We start from the raw sequence: 21,258 nt of genomic DNA on the forward strand, positions 1-21,258 counted from the left end.
GTATTTGTGCTTTTAACCTGTTGGTTGTTTTATTACGGTTTTTATTTTTATTTATTTATTTTATTTATTACATTTTTATACCGCCCAATAGCCGAAGCTCTCTGGGCGGTTCACAAAAGTTAAAACCATAATAAAACAACCAACGTGTTAAAAGCACAATTACAATTTTTGTGAACCGCCCAGAGAGCTTCGGCTATTGGGCGGTATAAAAATGTAATAAATAAATAAACAAACATTATTTACATTGTTGAGTCCTTTGTATTAGCAGTATGATACGATTCCTTTCTTAGACACATGCCCGTTTTTAATTATATAAGAATGCTCTGTACTGTCAGCTAACAAATGTTTAATACTCTTCAAAGTACTGGTGTTGTTTTGCATACTTATATGGTATTTATATTATATTTTTATTGTAGCTCCTGACAAAGGATCCTGGTATCCAAAATGTTGAGCTTTTTCAGTTGTTCTTTTTAAATAAAAGTCTCATCTTTCAACAAATACCATTGAAGATGCATCATCCTTCACAGCACCAGAGCCAGTTTCTCTTCTCACACCGCTTAGCGGTGCTTTTTCTCCTTTTTTCTCATCATAATTTTTATAAAGGACAGTCATCTGTGTAAAGGCGTCCTCTTTTAAAGGGCTGCCCAGTCCTGTTTAAAGACAAAGAGCCACAAGAAGCCAGGAGAGCAGTAGCCTTGAAGTAGCCCATCCACAGTGACCTACACCTTGCGTCAAATCATTATGACCCGACCCCATCACGGTCACGCTATTTATCCGTCTTGCGCATTTATACCTTGCAGGACACACAATGGCATTTGTGGCAGTATTTGGGATCATGTGGAATAAAAAGCAGGAAACAATGCTATGAAAGCCCTATGTGGAACGTGTAAAGTGCCCCAACAGTTCTCAATGAACTTCAATACTGCTATAAAGTGGTAGTGTTTGGGATAATGTGGAATTAAAAGCAGGAAACAATGCTATGAAAGCCCTATGTGGAATGTGTAAAGTGCCCCAACAGTTCTCAATGAACTTCAATACCGCTATAAAGTGGTAGTGTAGATCTAGTCCTGACAGCAGACTGAGCAGACAACATGGGTCACCTAGGTCAGGTCTACACCAAGCAGGACACAACACTTCGAAAAGCGGTTAGAAAACGGTATATGGAATGTGTCAATGGGCCCCAACAGTTGTCAGTGCACTTCAGAGCCGTTATAAGGCTGTGGTGTAGATCCTGCCCTAGTCACAATCTCCCCGCTGTGAGATGTATTGTGTTTCTATTTAAATTGTAGTAATTATTTTGAAATGTGCATCTATACAGACAAATCATTAGTATATGCATATTTTATGCAAATCTATGTCCTCTTTTTGGTGATGCCTAATTTGTTGCCCTACACACCTCTAATCCCAAATATATAGGAGTAAGCTACTCAGCAATGAAGAAAAGGCAACCTCTTGTTATTACTTGACACATTCCAGCATTGAGCTGTAGCACTGAGAACAATTTCCCAGGGTTGAGGCCTGGCTCTAATCAAGCCCTTCTGAGCCGCGTTGGCAGAGCAGCAAGAGGAGGACTGAAATGCAAGGAAGAGTTGGAGGGAGACCAGGGCTGCTTTTGGGAGAGGCTGCAACTAGGCTCTGGGGCCATCAAGATCAGCCCCACTGCATTATGTCTCGAACGGCAACAGCGTTGGCAAAAGCTCGACAGGGTGGGGGTATTCGCATAATAGGGCTAGCTCTGTTCCCACAGGTTTCTTTTAGCCATCTCCAGGAAGTTCATTCGCTCAGACCAGAACAAAGGGGAAGGGGAGTGAAAGTGTTGCCCACCCGTGAGAACCTCACACCCCAGCAGTGACCCAGAGCAGACGGGAAAGGAAGTGGCACGGCCTCCTACACAATGCCAGGAAGGGCCTGCCTGCCACTCGATAGCACTGAGCTTTTCGCCAAGCAGCTGCCACGGGTGAGGAGAAGGGAGTGAGGGCAGCCTCACATCTGATCTTGTTACACGGTAAGTCCAGGATCAAGAACAGCATTGCGGGTAGCCAGAAAATTAACGGCGATCGCCTGAACCAGCTAGCATACAGTACACAGCCTGTGGGAGGCCACTCTGCCTGAAGGCACAGAGGCAAGCTCTCTCCATCGGCCAGGCTCAGCTACTTAGGGCTTCTGTGGGTTTTCCTCAACAGTCCTCTAAGACGTGCGCTCAGTTCTTCTCCCATCCCAGAGCACATATGACCACAGAGAGGCTCTCTGGGGCAGAGCTTCAGCTCCTTTGCTACCCTCCACAGACCTGATGGTCTTACTAAATGGAAGTGCTAAACCGTGCCTGGGAATGATTATAGAACAGATGAAGCGGAGCACACTTGGACTCCCGACCTCAGAAAGTGAGCAACGGAGATGGGGGAGGGGTGGGCAAGCATAGGAGAGGAGATGTCCAGACAAAATGTGAGACAGATCCCACAGGAGCAAGGAGTGAGCATAATGCACATGGCAGCAAAAGTAATGATATTTTAGGCCAAGGGTGGATTGCTAGGTATACTCCTACAGATGGTGGGAGGCCACTGCTATCAGCCTATGATAATCCAGGCCAGCACACAATGCGCCGGAAGCCCAGAGCAAGAACTAGAAATATGTGCAAGAGCACATGTGCAGAACACATGGTCTCATCCATTGACTACATGCCAAGTGGTCTTTAAAAGACATCCCAGGGGGTGTGTGTGCATGTCTGTGTGTGTGTGTGTGTGTGAGGGGAATGTACTCTCCTCACAGAAGGAGTGTACAAGTGAAATCTGATTTTCTATACCTTTTTGTTGTTTTCAGTTAACCTGACACAAGCAAAAGGTTAAATGCTGAGAGTCTAAGATGATAACAAATAGGTGTGTTGGGCCCGTCGTTTAAGACAAGGGTGGGAAGGGTGCTGCAAGATGGAGAAGGGTTGAAGAATGGTATAAGGAAATTTGGGATATTGCCATTAATGATACATTGACATGTAATATTAAAGTAAGAAGAGGCATAACAAATACGAATGAATTTGAAGGAATTTGGAAACAGTTCCTGGTACATGTGTTCTCTAAGGGAAGTGGAAAACCACCACCAGAAGAAGTACTGAGATTTTGGAAGCAGGAATAGATCCCAAAGGGTGAAGGGGAGCAATTGTATTGTATTGTATTGTTTGATTATGAATATTGATAAATTACAAATGTAAACAGTTGAGCTTATTTTTTAATTATTTTTTCTTCCTTTGATTGATTGTTTTAATGTGATGTTGATGTATGTTAATTTGTGTTAATAAAAACCAAAAAAAAAAAAAAAAGACGGAGAAGGGTTGCCCAGCTGCCTTGGGTTTGAGTAAGAGCAGGGTAGACAGATAGAACAAACCCTTCATCAGCCATTTTGTCCGAGTCACCCTTCCCACCAAACACAGCCAATGAAAAGATAACCCACACTCAGCTGCGCTCCAGAAAGGGGCCATGAAAACCTCAGTCAATGCCCCCTAGGACACACCTCGCTGCAAGCTGCTGAATGTTGGTGTTACAAAGTAGAGGAGGGATGGGTAACATTGTGGCCCTCCAGATATTGCTACACTGCAACTCCCATCATGCTTCACTATTGGCTATGCTTGCTAAGGCTGATGGGATTGCAGTCCAACAACATCTGGAGGGCCATACCTTCCCCCCATTACTGCACTAGATGGTCCACAGAGCGTCATGCACAAGGATCAGGCCCCAAGGTGCACCATAACTTCTGGACTGACTGGGGTAAGGAAAGAACACACTACCTGGTTACAATCTATCTGCCGTTCTTTGGCTAGTCCACTCAGAAAGAGGAACAGCCTCCACAACAGCAAGACAGACACATTGGCCTTTGGGGGCAAACAAACCCAACAGGAAGCCAATGTCAAGACACTTCCTTTTGGCTTAGCACAGAGGATATTTCTGAAAAAGGCTAAACCAACCAGGTGCCTTCCAAGTACATTGGACTACAACATCTGGAGAGCACTAGGTCAGGGAAGGCTGACTAAACCATCCTAAACCAATACAATGGCATCACCCACATGGAAAAAATTATAAAGCCAGGTACCCTATTTCTTCGATTCTAAGGCGCACTTTTTCCCCCATATAAACATCTCTAAAAATGGGGTACATCTTAGAATCGCGGGTGTGTCTTAGGGTTTTTTTTTCTGTTGGTGGTCCTGAAATTTGTGTGCATCTTACAATCGATGTCATCTTACAATCGAAAAAATACGGTAGTTACCACTCTTGACATTACTTTCAGTAACTAAAGTCTTCCCCAACCTGGTGCCCTCCAGATGTTTTGGGCTGCAATGTCCAGGATTCCTGATCATTGACCATGTTGGCTGGGGCTGATGGGAGTTGAAGTCCAAAACATCCAGAGGGCACCAGGTTGGGAAGACTGGCCTACGGAGCGGGACAGAGAATTGCTAATGTGAAAGGAATGTTTTCTCCTTACATTTCATCATCTTAAGTTGCAAGACCACCATCTGGTCCCACCTTTCCTTTTGAGATGCTCAATTCAGTACCATCAGAAGGTGTCAACTCCCCTGAGTGCCTGGGGAGGGGTGCTGGTACAACTAATGGCTTGGACACACTCCATCCTCTCACCAATAGAACGATTCCTTCTGCATCACCTCCTTCAGCTTCTGCTGGTCTCCCTCAAAGAGGCTGCTGAAGTTGTACGTGGGACTGAACTCTGCTGCTGGTGGGCTGGTAAACTTGACTTCAAATGCTGAGCTGGGGAAGTCGATCTGCAAGAGAAAAGAAAACAAGAATAGCCTTTTACTTCTGGCTTCTTGGTCCTTTTTTAATTAAAAAAACTTTAATGTTTAACACTGTATTATTATGATACTTCTCTGATGTATTTTTAATTATTGTTATGTATTTTATTGGTTATTTTGTTGTTTGCTTTTATGATTATAAATCACCCCAAGGGCATTTGCCAGTTGGGCAGCCTACAAATGTAACAAATAAATAAATGCATTTATTTACTGCCCTCCCTGAAGGGCAGATTGGTACTGGGAATCTCTTGTCCCAGATCACCTCGTGTAACCAGCCCCAAAGAGTCTTAGCCTGTCCCAGTCTACCTGAGCATCCCAGTGTTGTTCACGTGACTGAGTGCGGATTCAGACATTGCAAAGAACATGACACAATGACCAGCAGTGGGAAAAGCAGAAACATGAGTGACTCACATTTAAGTTTCCCTCCCACATCTGTGCAATGAGCAAACCAACTGACCAACCCGGGAAATGCAAATTCTTGTAGATGTATGTTCCCTATAATGAAAGCAATATGCTTCCCTCCTTCCCTTCTTCCTGCCCACATTCGTAGATGGGCACAATGTTCAGGCCCCTGCATTGACTGTCTGGCAGGGTCGAATGTGGAGCCCCACGCATTCACCGGAGTCACACGGCGCATTGTGTGACTGGGCCTGCCTTGGCTCTTAGCTTGCCCCCTGGCAACGGCAGACGGAGAGTGCATGGGCCCCTCTCTCCTTGGACACCACATAACAGTGGCAGCAGCCAGGGAACAGCAATGTGCATGCTGACACTTGGGTCAGCGGCTGCCCAAAGATGGGACCAGACTAGTCCACATATGCTTTCCTTCCACAGTGCTTGAGCAGGGTTTAATCATAGCATTAGCGCACCCTTCCTCCAACCTGGCGCCCTCCATGTGTCTTAGACCACAACCCCCATCTTCCCCAGCCAGTATGAAGGGTGCCAGGTTGGAGGAAGGCTGCATTAAATGAGCCTAAGTGTTCAGAGCTGGGGAGTGTTCAGAGCTGGGGAGAAGCTGCAGGAGAGCTGTGTAATCAAGCTATTCGCCCAGCGTGATAGGGATGCTTCCTGGCTATGAAGGCCAAACAGCAGACCAGGAAGAGAAACAGCTGCCAAAAGTGGCCTCGGATTTAAGGCCAAATTCTAGCCTGGCCACACCTCTGTTACTCGGGAAGTGGCAAGCACTGAATCATTTGAGTGTTCCACCGCACACCATGTGCTCCAACTGTGACTCACCACATCATCACACAACTCCCCAAAGAGCCCATTTGGACTGTGGGTGGAACACCCCTTTCCACTGTGGATTCAGCACTCACCAACTGGCCCAGTAACCCACATCACGCCATGTGCAAAAGGAATGTGTGAATTAGCCATTGATTATGGCAATGGAGCTGACTCCAAGCTAGGGCTGGCCACAAATGGTCCTTTTGCCCCACTGTCTTGCATGTTTTGGATGCCGCAAGACACAAAGAGCAACCTCACAAGATACCCACCATTCCTGGCTTCTTCTAGACTTGGGGTCAACAATATGTCTCCCCACCCCCCACCCCAGATATTAGCCTACTATTCCTATCATCCCTCACCATTCACCATTGGCTATGCTGGCTAGGGATCATGGCAGTTGTAGGCCAAAACATCTGGAGGTTCACAAGTTGACCACCTCTATTCTAAGCCACTAAAGTAAGTTAGACCAGCCTTCCCCAACCTCCAAATGTGTTGGACTACAACTCCTATCATCCCCAATAACCATGCCCATTTACCATGCCGGCTGGGGTGATAGGAGTTGTAATCCAACACATCTGGAGAGTTCTAGGCTGGGGAGGGCTGGGTTAAATGCTCTTCTGGTATAGTCCATGCATGTGCACAATCAATATATACCTGTGATATCATATAAAGGACTATCAAACTGGAAGGGCAGGATGCTAGAGAGAGCTGCTCAGCAGAGTGGCTAAGAAACTGAGCTATGTATCACGAAGTCCCCAATCTGAATTTCACCACTCTCTCCCAGTCCTCTCTTCACCCCCACCCCCAATACTAACAATACAGTGTTGTTGTAAGCATTACAAACTAGAGAAAGTATACGAAGCTCTTTGAAAGTGCTGTACAAAATGTTAAGTAAGTAAAAGGAGGAAGGATGGTTCAAATTATGGAGAACCCAAGAGTGTATGGGGTTGCCTGTCAATGCTTTAGGATGGCAACTGTCTGTGACCTCGAGTTTTTTGCAGAATCTGTACTTCATCTATACCAAGGATGAGCAACCTGGTGTCCTCCAGATGTTTTGGACTGCAATTCCCATCACCTCTCACCATTGGCCATGTTTACTGGTCCTTATGGGAGTTGCAGTTCAAAACATCTGGAGGACACCAGGTTGCCTACCCCTTATCTGTACAGTGTACTGCGGGCTGAAGTTGCAGATGACTTAACAGGATATTTCATTTCAATCTTTCAAGAGAGAAGATGAGGTCAAGCTTCCTTAGCCACAACCACACCCAGCTTTCTAAAGAAAAGGGCCATTAGTGACACTGTACATAGTTCGCATAAATGCAGGCCGCCTTGCAATAGCAACACTTAGGGGATCACCAGCCGCAGCTTTGATTAAAAGTAATAATGAAGAACTCAGTGGGCTTTTAAATGGCTTTGGAAAAGAAAAATAGTCACGTAGTTGAATGCTGAAGAAATCAGTCCTGCATTAACCAGGTCAGAGAACTGCAGCAGCAGGAAAAGAGAAAGACTGAAGGGAAGGAACTGTAGCTCAGGCAGGGCTGGATCAGATGCTCACTAACGATCCTCTTTCTCGCTCCAAGTCAGCAGAGAAGGAGGATGGTGCACACGAGACGACCCAGGGGAGAAGATTCCCAAACCCAGCCCAGCTGGATTCTCTCTCCCTCTGCCAAGTCTCCACTTCTGACAGCATCAGCCTCTCCTTCCATTCCGCCTGTCCACACCCTGAGCGGCAGGCTTGGGGTTTTGCCATCTAGACTCATAGCCAAAAAAAACCATTATTAGTAAGTGCAGGCGGGGGAAACAGAGAACAGAGATAAAGAAATGAGCAAGAACTGCCAGAGCTGGAAGGAGGCAAATACAGTACAACAATCTAAGCAGAAAAGGAGCTGATTTATTTTGTGTCGGGATCAGGCAAACGGTTGTGGTCATATGAACTTGCATTTTCTTGCACTTACTAATACAAGGTTCTGAATGCTTTGGAGTAGCTTTCTCTGACTTTGTGCACGCTGGTTGGGGAAGATGAGAGTTGTTGTCAAACACATTTGGAGAGGATCAAGTTAGAGAAAGCTGCTCCCAAGTGCCAGAGCCCAGAGAGACAGCATTGCCTAAACAATTTATATCTGTGGCAGAAGAGATAATTAAATCAAGCTTCATCTATCTCACTGTTGGGCCATGGTTTCCTCCAAGTATTCACAACAAAAACATATAACACTTTAAAGGCTAGCACATTTATAGCAGGGACAACCCCTCCATTTTCCCGGGATAACCAAGACCTCGATTTTGTCCGCGGTCCCAGGACCATACCGAGGACCATGAGTGGTGTGGGTGCCCACCCCGGCTTCTCCCTTCCTCCCTGCAAGTAGCGGGTCCAGGCATGGAGCTGATTGGGGGGGGCTCCATGCCCTTCAGCCCCCCCCCCCCCCAGCAATTTCACCATCCCAGGGATGGCAAGGCGGGTTGGGCACATTTTTGTTTACTAATCTTTTTCGGAACCTCTTCTCAAAAAAGAAAGAAAGAAGACCAAAAATCTTGGCGGCTGCAACGTCCCTCTTCCCTTCCTGGACGTCACGCAATCATCTAGATGTTGGGGAAGGATAGCGGAAGCAGGTAAGTCCGCGATCCTCCCTCCTCCCTCCCTCTACACCCTTAGGTGTAGACATGCCCAACGTTACATTTCCACCTGATACCAAACCAAGGGATAAAAACTTTCACAGAGCAGGTACTGGATCCAATGTCTCCAGAGGCAAACAATATGAGCCCCCAAATTAAGTTGCATTATTTATTTATGTTTCATTTTCAACACTTCATATTGCCCACTCAACATAGTCCCCTGGATAGATTACAACATTTCAAATTAGGGTGCTGTTGCACTCATGTCCTGCTTGCGGGTCCCCCTGGTTGGCCCCTGTGTGAACAGAGTGCTGGACTACTTGGACCCTTGGTTTGATCCAGCATCAGGGCTCTTCTTATGTCCTTGAGGTTTTCTGTACTTAGTCACACTCAGTTTCAGGCACCAGACATCTTGGCAGAGCTTCTTTCTGCCTGAAGGCTCACAGAGAAGGGAGCCCAAGTAGGAAACTCACCTGCAGAATAACGCTGTCAGGCTGGTTGAAGTTGGGGGCGCTTGACCGGGCACTAGAGGGGCCCTGAGTTGCTGGCCACAAACCCAGGAGTTTCCGACCACAGGTCAGGACCCTGCAAAGAAAAAAAAGAGGCAAAAGGAGGTATTATTGGCAGATTCAGGCTTACCTACAAATTAAGAATGATATCCAGTAAGCAAAACCAATAAGCAAAAGCAGTGCCAAGAGATCCAATTATCAAAGCAAACCACCCACAGAACATTGGGATTGTTTTTTGTTACCATACTCAGCTCCTTACAGGCTGGAAGGAGTTTGTTTGAAGCTAGCAACCCCTTAAAGACATATCAGATATCCATCCAAAGCTCTAAAAGCTTTGTTTTTAGGAAAGCGTAATGGTTAATATGCATGCATATATAACTGAGCAGGGATAAAAATCTAAGTGAAAATAGCTCTGCATGAACCCTGAATTGCCCCTCCCACGATCACACTGCACATACTGAGGAGGGTCAGTTCACACATGTTCACTCAAGAGCCTATCCTGAACTGCTTTTCTGAGCAACTGCCTTTTCCTTAAAGGGATATTATGAAAAAAGAAGAAGTGTCCCAACCTATAAAGCAAGTACTGGTCAACAATTCTACAGAATCCCCTGGGTTGTTTATTAACAGCAAGTTTGATTCCATTAACTGAGGACTTAATTGAGACTGAGGCTTGTTCTCCTACTACAGATGTTAAATTGGCACAGCAAGGCTAGGGAGATTGCGTTATCACCGATTACTGCTGCTGTGAGTAGTCACTGCACTCATCCTGAGCTCTGCACAGAAATATCAAACTGTACCCCTTGCATTTCACCATGGTACTTTGGAGCCATTTACAATGTTCCCCTTATATCAATGTATGTATTTCTCTCTAGCCAAGGTGGAAAACACCCCATGCATCTGATAAAGTGGGCTCTAGTTCCACAAAAACTTATGCCTAGTACTCTTTAAGGTGCGAAAAGGGTCGCTTTTCACATTTGCTGTAACAGACTAACACTGCTACCCTGCTGGAATTTATCCCAAACAGATGTCCTGGAAAGCAGCATTGTTTATCCTCTGCTGAGCTCCCACACAGAAGAGATAGGAGCAGGCACACGTACTGCCGGAAGTTGAAGAGTGGGGTGGTGACCCAGCCCAAAGCTTCTGGGACGCGGCGCTGCTTGTTCGTCTCTGAAGAGCTCCCAGGCGGTGCAATTGGAATGGCATAGAGCGTGGCTGTCAGAAGAGTCTCTCGTGGGAGGCGATCCACTTGAATTGGGAAGCAAATCCTGGAAGAGGGTACAGTGAAGTTAGCTCAAATGACGACTACAAGCTATTTCCCTCTAGGAAGCAAGAGCCTTTTTAATTCATACTGGCCTTCCCCAAGCTAGCACCTTCCAGATGTGTTGAAATACAACTTCCAGAATTCCCCAGCCAGCTATGTGAAAGGATGGCCATGTTGGCATGAGTTGTAGTCCAACACATCTGGAGGGCACGAACTTGGGGAAGACTGGTTTATACAATAGCACTTCTAAAATAATTATCTCATTTGCCACTCACAGCAATCCTGCAGGGTAAGGAACTATGGTTTCCATTTTACATGTCGAGCAGGCAAAGTAATGCCAAAGGCCACATGCTTGCCCACCAGGGTTGAATCAAAGACTCCCAGGTCTAACACCAACATGTTATGTATCAGAGACCATCTAAACCAGGTTTAGGCAGTCCAGTGCCCTCCAAATGATTTGGTCTAGAACTCCCATCAGCTCCAGCTAGCATGGCCAATGGTTGGGGATTATGGAAGTAAACATCGTGAAGGCACCCAAAAATTGGTCAGGGGAAAGGGTTGTGCACATCTGGGGAACCCCAGAAGGCTAGTTTGCAACACCAGGCGGGCTGGATTGGGACCCCGGGCCTGAGGTCCTGCACCCCTGGCCTTGAGAATTCTCAGGGAATTCTGGGGAAAGAAAACAACAATGAAACTAGTTGAAATAGCAGGGGAGGTTGGTGGCTCCGAAGTCAGTGGGGCAATGTATCCACTCCAGATTTCAGTCAAAACCAGTCAAAGCTCTAACCATCGATAGCTCCTTTAGAGTTCTGATTGAAACCTGGACCAGATTCAACACTGCACTGACATCGGAGCAACCAGACTCCACTGTTAAGTGGAAAAGTCCTGCAGCAGGCCCCAGGGTCCACAAGTAGTTGTGAGGGCCCTAGAGCACAGCAGGGCCCTACGGCAATGTCTGCCCTGAATCCCCTTTTAATCCAGTGCTCTGAAATGGGCATTGGGAAGCCAGTCTTGAAGAGTCTCCCTTATAGTGATGTTGTGAGATATTAAAATGGTGGGCTGGAGTGGGTAAGTTGCAGCACCAGGAGGGGGGGGCACTGATGGAGAAGGGCCCCCGCTAGAGGCCTCACTGAGGCCGTCCTCAAATCAGAAGCTGTCCCTTCCTCACAGACTCAAAAAAAGAGGGTTTATGGGGAAGAGCAGGAGAATGGTAAAAAACCATTTTCCTGCTCTTCCCCCTTAACCCTCTCAATTTTTTCCTCAGCAGTGGTGTTACTTAATCTATATTTTGTATTCGTGCCTTTATTACTTTCTCCACATAAGACTGTTCAAAGAAAAAAGTAGGATACCAATCCAGGACATACACCGCACACACCGAGTTCACATTGTTCCTTAGTTTATTTGCAGAAGCAAGTAGATTTCTGGAAAAGCTTCAGACGGTAGCTGCAGCCAAAGGAGAAATAGGTCATGCTGAAAGCCTATCGCTGCTCTAATGTTCAGCATCACATCTGAAGTCCGTCTGCACAGCAATGGAAAAGAAGAAGAAAACTGCACTGCGTGACACGTAAGCCTCTGGCTCGTGTCACCCCTGGCAGAGAGGAAAGAAGAAGGCTGGTCCTTCAGACAGAAAAAGACAGAAGAAAAAGGCGACCAGATGGCGAAGGGGTCTGCCTACATCTAGGACTTCCCTTCTTAAGGCTCAGAGATACACAAGGCAAAACAGCTTGGGAGGGGGTAATGAAGGATCATATAGAAGCAGCAGTGCAGTTATAGACGGGAACTGCATACCGCGCCGGCCACAAATATGTCTTGTGTTGAGATGCAGACGTTCCTCCCTAGACTATCCCTTCTTAAATCTACAGCACAGCGTTTATGAAGAAGCCATCAGGTCTCCAACATGGATTCCTAGAATTCGTAACAGTAGAGCAATGCCTATAAACAGCTGCTTAGGCACTGAAAACAAATGTAACGATCTTCCCTCACACCTATCTACACAAATATTTTTGGATACCACAAACGGCACTACAGGGGCATTGAACCTCTTTCAGCCAGAGAGCCGAAGGCAAAAGGGTCGGGGTCAAAATTACCAAAAATAACAGCATCTTTTAGTTTAAAGCTCTTAGTACCACTAAGCCTAAGGAGAGACATTTTGTACCTTTTCCAATGGAGGAACAGCTACACAAAACCCAGGAAGCCATCGAACAATTGGTGTGGAGGGAGGGGCGGCAGGGGGTGTGGCCACCTGAGGGTCTCAGGTGGGCTGGGCCCTTGGGCCTGAGGTTTTGTACCCCTGCTATAGTGCCTTTAAACTGCACAGGTCTTTACAGACTCCTCATAGTAGATCACTATGATTTCAGTCTTACAAATATGGAACAGAAACACAATGATTTGGTCAGGACCAGCAAGTTAAGTCTGTGGCTGAATGGGAGCGGAGCCAAAGTTCTGAAAGTTAAAAATCCAACCATCTGGCTAGTGGAGAATGCCAGCTTTTCATTTTTAAAAATGAGAGATACAGCGTCTCAAGCCTGTCTGGAGGTCATACATTAATTATCTCATTCATTCATTTGTTATTTATTTATTTATTTATTTAATTTTTATCCCTCCTTTACACTAAAAACAGTGCTCAAGGCAGCTATCACTACCATTATAAGTCTTTATAGAAGTGCCTAAAAGCTTTCTAGGTGCTGTCTAAAGATTAAGAAAACAACGCCTTTTTTCCTCGATGCCTTTTCCTCTATGGACATGTGGGTTATTTAATGCTGAGAAAATGACACTTTGCACCTGTTCGGAAATAATTTATTAATATTCATCAACGGTCAGGTGTTGTTTGCTTTGCAGGGCTGAGCTATGGCATAAGAAACAGTCTTTGTGGAGCTAAGCTCCAGTGAGGCCATTTCAGACAAGGCTCTACAGGAAGGTCTCCAGTTGCAAGAGGAAACACAACCGCCCTGCACCCCAAATTTCCATTAGGAGCCTTCCTGGCTGGATGGGAAGGGAGGGGGACACAGACACTAACCTTGTCCAAAGGGTTTATTTCCCTTTCTATACAGCCACCGTAACTGGAAATGCCACCGACTGGACCCTGTGTCAATCCTATCGCCTTAGCAGAGCCGGAGGCTGTGCCAGTTCAGGGCAGCCTCATACCGACACACAGGCAGTCCAAGGGTGCTGTACAAATCTCTCATGACTGCAGGCCCTTCTTGCAGCCAGCAAAGGGCCTGTGGAGGCAACAGCTACATGGTGGACTCCTCGGTCAGCTTGTCACACCCTGGAGTTTGATCCATTTTAGTTCCCTGAACAAGGCACTCACACACCAGCACTCTCCATGTTGCTTTGCTGTGTGTCTCCTGGCCTCCTTCTGTGAGACAGGCAACTTCTAAAATTATCCCTTTCCCATCCCTTCTACTGCTGGCCTAGTAAAAATGCCAAGCTGCTGCCCAGGCTATTTCAGGATCAAGTTCCTTTCCCTCAGCAACTACAGTAAACATACCAACAAGGCATTGAGCACAGGGTTAGGAGAGGAGACCCTCCTCTCCTCCTTCGCCATCTGACACCCATCGGAAGTAATTTTGTCAGGTTCTCAAATTCAGACTTTTCCCCATGGGCGGGAGAGGGTGAGAAGAACACTGCTCAGGCATGCAGGGCTTGTTCTGTGGCATCACAAAAGGAGTGAGGGACAAGTCACACTTTGCATAGCAGACACGTGTGACACTTCCCCACTACCCATTTCCTCATGTGCTTCCATAAGACTGAAGAGAAAAACGGGTCTCTGAAGACACAATGGATATGTGCCAAGAAGCCCATGTGGACCCTAGCATGCACCTGCCGCATGTTCCTTTGTTGTGTTTACAGGGTTAGTCATTACAGGGTTCACCAGGAGATGCGCAGTGGAAAGTAGCAAATGTGTTCCCCATGTAAAATGTGAGGGATAAACTACATGTTATAAAGCCTCTAGAATGATTGCTCTATTTTATCAATGGTAGCTGCTGTATGCTTTTTAGTGATATTTAGGGAACATATTTACTTTTATCGGTAAGCCGTCTGGGCTAGTTTATAATATGTTATTTTGGGGACATTTTATTAAATAGAAAAGTGACTTAAAAGTATTTGAAATTGATAAAGAGCCTGACAGCCCTTTTGGGAAAAATAGAACCCCACACAAGTGGAAGTCTCCTTTGGGAAGGATCCATTTTTAGTGAGGGACTACAAGGTGTCCTACTCATTCCAAATACCCACCCCGGCACAAGTTTCTTTCCCCTCATGGGACTTCAAAGGCATGTTTGTCCTTGAAAACACATTTGGGACCTTATAGTAAGACTGCTGTGGAGCAGAGTAAGATGAGGCAGGAAATAGATTAAGCATGCACCCACCCACCCTGGCCACAAACAAAATTGTTGCTCTCCCTATTGTCCAAAGCAAATTTACCACTTTTTAAAAAGTGCAATGTGTTGTTTGGCCCTCAATCAGCCTTAAGTACTTTAAAGGCAGGCTGGTTTTTGCTAATGGACAGTTCAGACACAATCATTCTCCTACACAGATATCAGTTCTGTAGGAGGAATTGCATGCACAATCACACGTGAGGATTTCATACATCTATTTTGCCGCATGTGCATGCAAAGAGAAGCCACAGTCAGCAGCACACTGTTTAAAATAGACATGGCAAAATAGGCATCACTCCAAAAACTTCTCAGACCTATGGTGCGCCTGTATTTTTCCCCAACATGTCAAGTGCTAACCATGCATGAAAGTTATCAGTTAAGGAGTGGAGAACTTCTAGAGCGGACCAGAAGCAGAGAGAGAAAAAGTGAGAGGGAAGGAACCAATGTTGACCACAGGGAAATCCTAGAAAAAACCAATGCCTGTGGGACTGTGGATGATTTGTAAATTCTGCCTCTCCGTGAACAGTCAGGCATATGTTCTGCATTTTACATTCACTAGGACACATTTTTCAAAATCTCCCATCTCCCACTCAAGCAGCAGACTGAGGCCTAGGTTTAATTATCACTAGAATACATAAAGTCCCCTCTGTCTAGTTTTTGGTCACTTCTTGCTCTCCATGGATTATTGAACAGTTCCTTCTCTCAGTTCCTTCTCAACTTCAACCTCACACTTCAGGAGCATCACTGAGTATCTTTACAGTCATGAAGGCCAGATGTCAGTAGGGTGGTGAATCTGCTCCAGGTTTCAGTCAGAACTCTGAAGGATTAGCTCTCATGAGACTTTTGCCTGGTTCTGAATGAAACCACTGCCCCACTGACACCAGAGCCACCAGCCTCCACTGGTTTATAGTGGAGGGTGCCTTCTATAGAGCTGGACTATTGGTCCATCTAGCTTGGTGTTGTCTCCACCAGGGAGAGCCAACCTGGTGCCCTCTGAATGTTTTAGCCTACAACTCCCATAAGACCCAACCAGCCTGGCCAGGGATCAGGGATTATGGAAATTGTAGTCTAAACACCAGGTTACCTACCCGAGGTCTGTAGTACTTGGTAATAGTTCTCCAGGTTTTCAGATAGGAGTTCAGCCATATCTGGAGGTGCTGGGGATTGAACCTGGTTTGTTTTGGCCTGCAAAGCATGTGCTCTACCACTTAGTCATGGCCTTTCCCCTGGAAAAGGTTCCTTTTCATCCACTCTTTGGCCAACTCCCATTAACAATATGCCAGATTCCCCCGTCTCAGCCTCTTTTCCACCCTTTCCTCTATTCCCACCCCGACACAGATACAGGAGATAAGTGGAGAGGTGTCTTACTGCTGGTCCCAGATGATAAGATGGAAGAGGTACTTGTACACATGAGCTTTTCGGGTTTGCAGGGGGCTGCAGAGCTCTTTGCCACCATGGCTGAGCGAACAGGAGAGGTAGAAATCTTCATAGCTGCAAAGAAGGGGTGGAGGTGGGGGAATGGAAAGGCAAGATGGAAATAGGCTTGTTATTTCACAGCACAAAAAGGAAAATGGGTTGTTCTCCGAGGGACTGGAAGCAGCCTGCTGCCATTCCCAGGTGCAGGTCCAGGGCAAACAGGAAGAAGACACAAAAGAATACCTTGACTAGATTTATTCCATACTCAGCACCTGATCCACTGGAGATAATGTGTTCAAATCCCAAGCCTGGAAAAGCCCTATGGAGTTTCCCTCCCTTCAAAGGGACTGAATGAATGACAGGCAAACCCCAGATGGTCCAGGTCTGGTCTATGATATGCACAAAGGATGTCAATGCAGCTAGAGGTATCCCAACTTGGTGAATGACCGCCCCTCCCCCCCAACTATAAACCTCTCCCTATCCCCACTCAAGATTCATCAAAGCCCAAGTATCTTTTAGAAGCCTTGTCTTTTAAGACCTTTTATCTGAGCTTGGTTTGAGAGACTGGGGAGGTGGAGAGAGAGAGAGAGAGAGACTGTTGGGGGTCAGCATCTGTTCTGTTTGAGTTGTTCCAGAACATTAACAGGATAATTTATGTTTGCATCTCAATATGTTCTTAGTCACCCTTAAGCCCTTGGGATGAAAAAAGCAACACATTCAGTCCATCAATATTTTTCTCCATCAAGCCCTCTAATCCCCATACCCTACTGTAACACAGCCTAAGTGTGTGTGTGATTTTTCCCACCCACCCACTACCTCTGCTCCATTTCCTTCCCCTTTCTCTGATGTCTCCCTTTTGTTGTTGTTATTGTTGTTGCTGTTGTTGTTGTTTTAAATTGTAAGCCACTTGGGGCAGGGGCCTGTTTTTTCATTTTTGTAAAGCAGCATGCACGTGGATGGTGTAATGATAAGAATAAATATGCACATTATCACAAGATCTTGTTTTTGCCATGCCAAGAATTACTTGCTTCCTGTTCTGTACGGGTACAAGACATGCCCAGATTTGTATAGATTCGCAGGCTTATGCTACCACTCAGAGGGTGCTTCTAAATGGAGGGCTCCTAGTGCTACCGATTAGAAGGCATGGGCCAGCTCTTCCATCTTTTTCTCCTTAATGGATGTTCCCAGTAAGAAAGAAAGATGGAAGAATGGGTGGGAAATTCCTGGAGAAGTGGAAGGTGACGACATCTGGACACCCATGGTAAAATTGGTAAAACGAATGAGGCAGGACGATGGCACAATGAAAGCCCCATCTGGAAGCACCCAGAGATTCTTGGGGCTCGCTCCCTGACACCAAGCCACGATGGGAGCTTTGGACAGAGAGATTGCACCAATCATTAAACCCAGGTCTCAAGCAAGGTTGGAAGACAGGCGGATTCATTTTTAACCTCGATTAAAGGCGCAATCCTATGCATATTTACACAGAACAAAGTCCTATAACTCCCAGCATTCCCCAGGCTGGCTGGGAAATGCTGGGAGTTATAAGACTTTGTCCTATCGAAACATGCATAGGATTGCACCTTAGGTCCACTTTGATCAGACCCAAATCTGAGCTGAAAGATGGCAGAAACCCTTTGTCTCAGACAGAACTCGAACCATTTCCAGCTCAGACTGTGGAGCCAAAGGAGGAGCAGGAAGAAGAGGAGGGGTTAGAAGGGGCCAGCCCTCCCAAAGATTTTCACACACATCCCGACAGACAAGGGCACTGGGCGTTTTCCCATCTTTTGGGAGATGCTCTCTCCCTACTTCCTCCCCAGCCAGCTGGATCGACATACGCCACTTAGAATGCCATCACACGACGCTCTGTCAGAAGGGCCGGGCCATATGACAGGTGCCAGGCGATGATGCCGGGAGGGTTACGGGGCAACAAAGGTCAGGACAGGCCTGGATTTCCCAGGCTACTGCCTTTGTTCAGAGTCACTCACACATTGGAATACATTAAGGGTGGGACAAAAGCAAGAGGTCCCTGGAGGGGTGGCAGCTAATGTTGCCATCACCTCCCCCCCCCAACGACCCCCCTCGCACGCTCCTGCTGCCGGGGGTGGGGGATATGGATTACCAATGGGTACCTCCCAGACGTTGCCTCCCTGCCTTCAGTGAAACACAAACACACAAGCAAAGGCTGCTGACAAAGGAATGTCCCCTCCCTGCCCAGACTCCTTATTGTCCCAATATCCATTAAGTGATTCCCCTCCACTCACAGTCATTGGTTGAGGGGACAGAGGCCCAGGCTGAGAAGCTGCCATCTGTCACTGTCTATAGGACTGAGCCAGGGAGCTTAGGCCGGGGGACTCTGCTGCTTCTAGCTAGGGCATTCCAAGGAACCTTCAGAACCAGCATTGAACCAGCGCAGAATGTCACATAGTTGAAGCACCTAATTCCCTCAAGTGGCCTTCCTCTTGTCTTCCGCCCTCAGCCAGCCAGCCTCATTCCTTCAAGGAGAAACTCTTAAGAATACAACATGCTGGCTTTTGTTTTGTTTTCTATATACTACTGGCCTGATTTCTCAGATCTTGTCAGTATTGGGGGGGGGGGGGAATCTATGACAATGACCCTGTTCAGACAACACACTAAGCCACAGTGGTTAAGCATTTTGAGTTAAACATTATGGCCTAGTGTGATGTGTAAACGATTCCTAACCATGTTGGCTACATAACCATGGTTTAAACATGCTCACTAACCATTTGCTGCAAAAGGGTTAGCGGCCTAACCATGGGTTAGCGTGTTGTCTAAACAGGCCATTAAATTGAAGCAGCCAATGTATTAAAATCCCAGCAGGCTGGGGTGGAACATCAACCACACCAGCTTCCCAGTGAGGAGGGCCCCCAAAGAGGAACACACCCACCCTAGCAGCCCACATTTTCCAGCACACACTTAGATCGGGATTTCATGCCTGCCTTTTCGTACTCGCTAGTTCACTTCAGTAGAAAAGCATTGCCCTTCTGTATCCCTGGGACTGACACTTCAGTGGGAATTCAATTACTGCTGTTCCTCGTTGTTCCTGAGTCAAGAACAAGGTTGCACTTTCTCCCCACATTTTCCCATTTAAAATGCCTTCCCTCTCCCCGTCCTCGGAAAAAGCCCAAACCCTTTACTAGTTGCCTTGTGGGGCAAAGCAACACACACATACAGATACCTGCATTTGAGAATGACTGTGTGCAATTTTAACCAGGAAAATGGAGTGGGTTCGCTAGCTTAAAAATCCCAATCCCCTCTCCACTACCGCTCCCCCCACCCCTAGCTGCTATTAACTTTTAAAAAAACAAACCCTGGGGGGAATCCGCACGTCGTACCGAGACCGCTTCTAAGCGACCCCAGTTCGACGTGAAAGCGATCGTGTAACTTGCCTTTGGAAGAGCCGAGGAAGAGACGTCCTTGCCGCCGCCGCCACCCACAGACCTCCTCACCGACCGGCAAGGAGAGCTCAGCTGAAGAAGGCAGGGTCGAGAGCTTCTTCCGCTCTCCACCACGCCTTCTTCCCCCGAGCTCTCCGTCCCAGCCGGCGAGGAGGTCTGTGGGTGGCAGCGGCGGCAGCGAGGACGTCTCTTCCTCAGCTCTTCCAAAGGCCAGTTACACGATCGCTTTCACGTTGAACTGGGGTCACTTAGAAGCGGCCTCGGTACGACGTGCGGATTCCCCCCTGGTGACCTTATTCACAGATCTTCTGGGTCATATTAAGTGAGCTGCTTGTAGTTGCCTTGTATGTACTGAAAGCCATCAACATGGACAAGTGTGTACACACACATATATATATACACACACACACACACACACTCAAATCCAAGATCTAACACAGCCTTCCACAACCTGGTGACCTCTGGAAGCCACCAGGTTGGCAAAGGCAGATCTAATGCCAAATCCCAGATATCAGAGAAGAGATGTTCCTGCTTACCTTGCAGCCCAGGTGATGGGTATGCGATGGGTGGCATAAACCGTGAAAGAGAGGGGGCAGGACAGGAGCCGGGCCTCTTGGGATTGATAACGCTTTCTGTTCCCATGTACCACTGTTTGGAAGTCGGCATTGAACGTGTTGCAGTAGAGCTCCACCAGATCCAAGATAGAGGCTGTCAAAGCCTCTACAACCTTCTCTGTAAGGAAGAGGCATCGAAAAAAGCACTTTAGAATTCAGGAATATCGCCCCTGCAAAGCATGTATGCATGGCACACCCTCTGGCCACTGACAGGCCTTGCTAAGTTTCCTCTGAAATGCTGCTAGCCCATTATGGAAATCCTCAATGGCTTCTAGAGACCCACTATAGTGGCTATTTGCCCTGGGGGGCAACACGTACATATGACTTGCCCTATGAAGCAAATAGCAGAAGTGGGGAGAGTCAATTTCAACTGGGAACAAAGATATGTCACAGCCGCAATTAGATCCCCACTCCCCGCTCCCATCAGCTACTTTGTTTTTTTAGAAAATACACCACAGGAATTCCTGTTCAAGGATTTCCCCCATTGAGGTTCAGTTTGACCCTCAAAAGGACAGTTAGGTGATTATTATTTTTGGAAATCTGCCCCAAATTTGTATTAGTACTGGATGGAACTGATCTGAAAAAATCTGGTCAATGGCATATTCCGCTCTAGGGCAGTCTTCCCCAACCTGGTGCCTTTCAGACTGCAACTTTCATAATTGCCAGCCATTGCCCATGCTGACTGGGAAATATGGGAGCTGCAGTCCATACATATGGAGGGTGCCCTGTTGGGGAAGGCTACACCAGGGACTCATTCGAAGCTGGAAGCTGAAAGAGTTGCTGTTAATAATACACACGATGCTGAGTTCAATAAATAACTATCTACATTCATTTAGGATTAGAAAAGTGTTCTTGGGAGGCAGTGGGGCATAAAAAGCCTTCAGAACTGTACAACAACATAGGAGAGGAGAAATTATTACCTCTATTTTCCCTCATGGCCAAAACGTTTGGATCCTGTTCAGGAAAGAAAAGCCAGAACAGAAATATTTTATGACAATCAGACAGAAATGGAAGCAATTCCCTGGGCCAACCAACTTATA

At 46.7% G+C, this 21,258-nt stretch overlaps 1 protein-coding gene across 1 annotated transcript in view; it reads right to left on the minus strand.

The window, feature by feature from the left end:
- Window positions 1–21,258, minus strand: part of PIK3C2B (phosphatidylinositol-4-phosphate 3-kinase catalytic subunit type 2 beta) — a 116,090-nt gene that overhangs the window by 34,144 nt on the left and 60,688 nt on the right. Inside the window, exons 10-15 of the mRNA XM_063142103.1 lie at window positions 21,139–21,172; window positions 20,141–20,336; window positions 16,141–16,263; window positions 10,230–10,397; window positions 9,097–9,208; window positions 4,620–4,762 (exon numbers count right to left, since the gene is read on the minus strand). Coding sequence (XP_062998173.1) covers window positions 4,620–4,762; window positions 9,097–9,208; window positions 10,230–10,397; window positions 16,141–16,263; window positions 20,141–20,336; window positions 21,139–21,172 — 776 coding nt within the window. The remainder of the gene's footprint in view (window positions 1–4,619; window positions 4,763–9,096; window positions 9,209–10,229; window positions 10,398–16,140; window positions 16,264–20,140; window positions 20,337–21,138; window positions 21,173–21,258) is intronic.

This window comes from Elgaria multicarinata, chromosome 1 (assembly GCF_023053635.1).
Source record: "Elgaria multicarinata webbii isolate HBS135686 ecotype San Diego chromosome 1, rElgMul1.1.pri, whole genome shotgun sequence".
Taxonomy (NCBI): domain Eukaryota; kingdom Metazoa; phylum Chordata; class Lepidosauria; order Squamata; family Anguidae; genus Elgaria; species Elgaria multicarinata.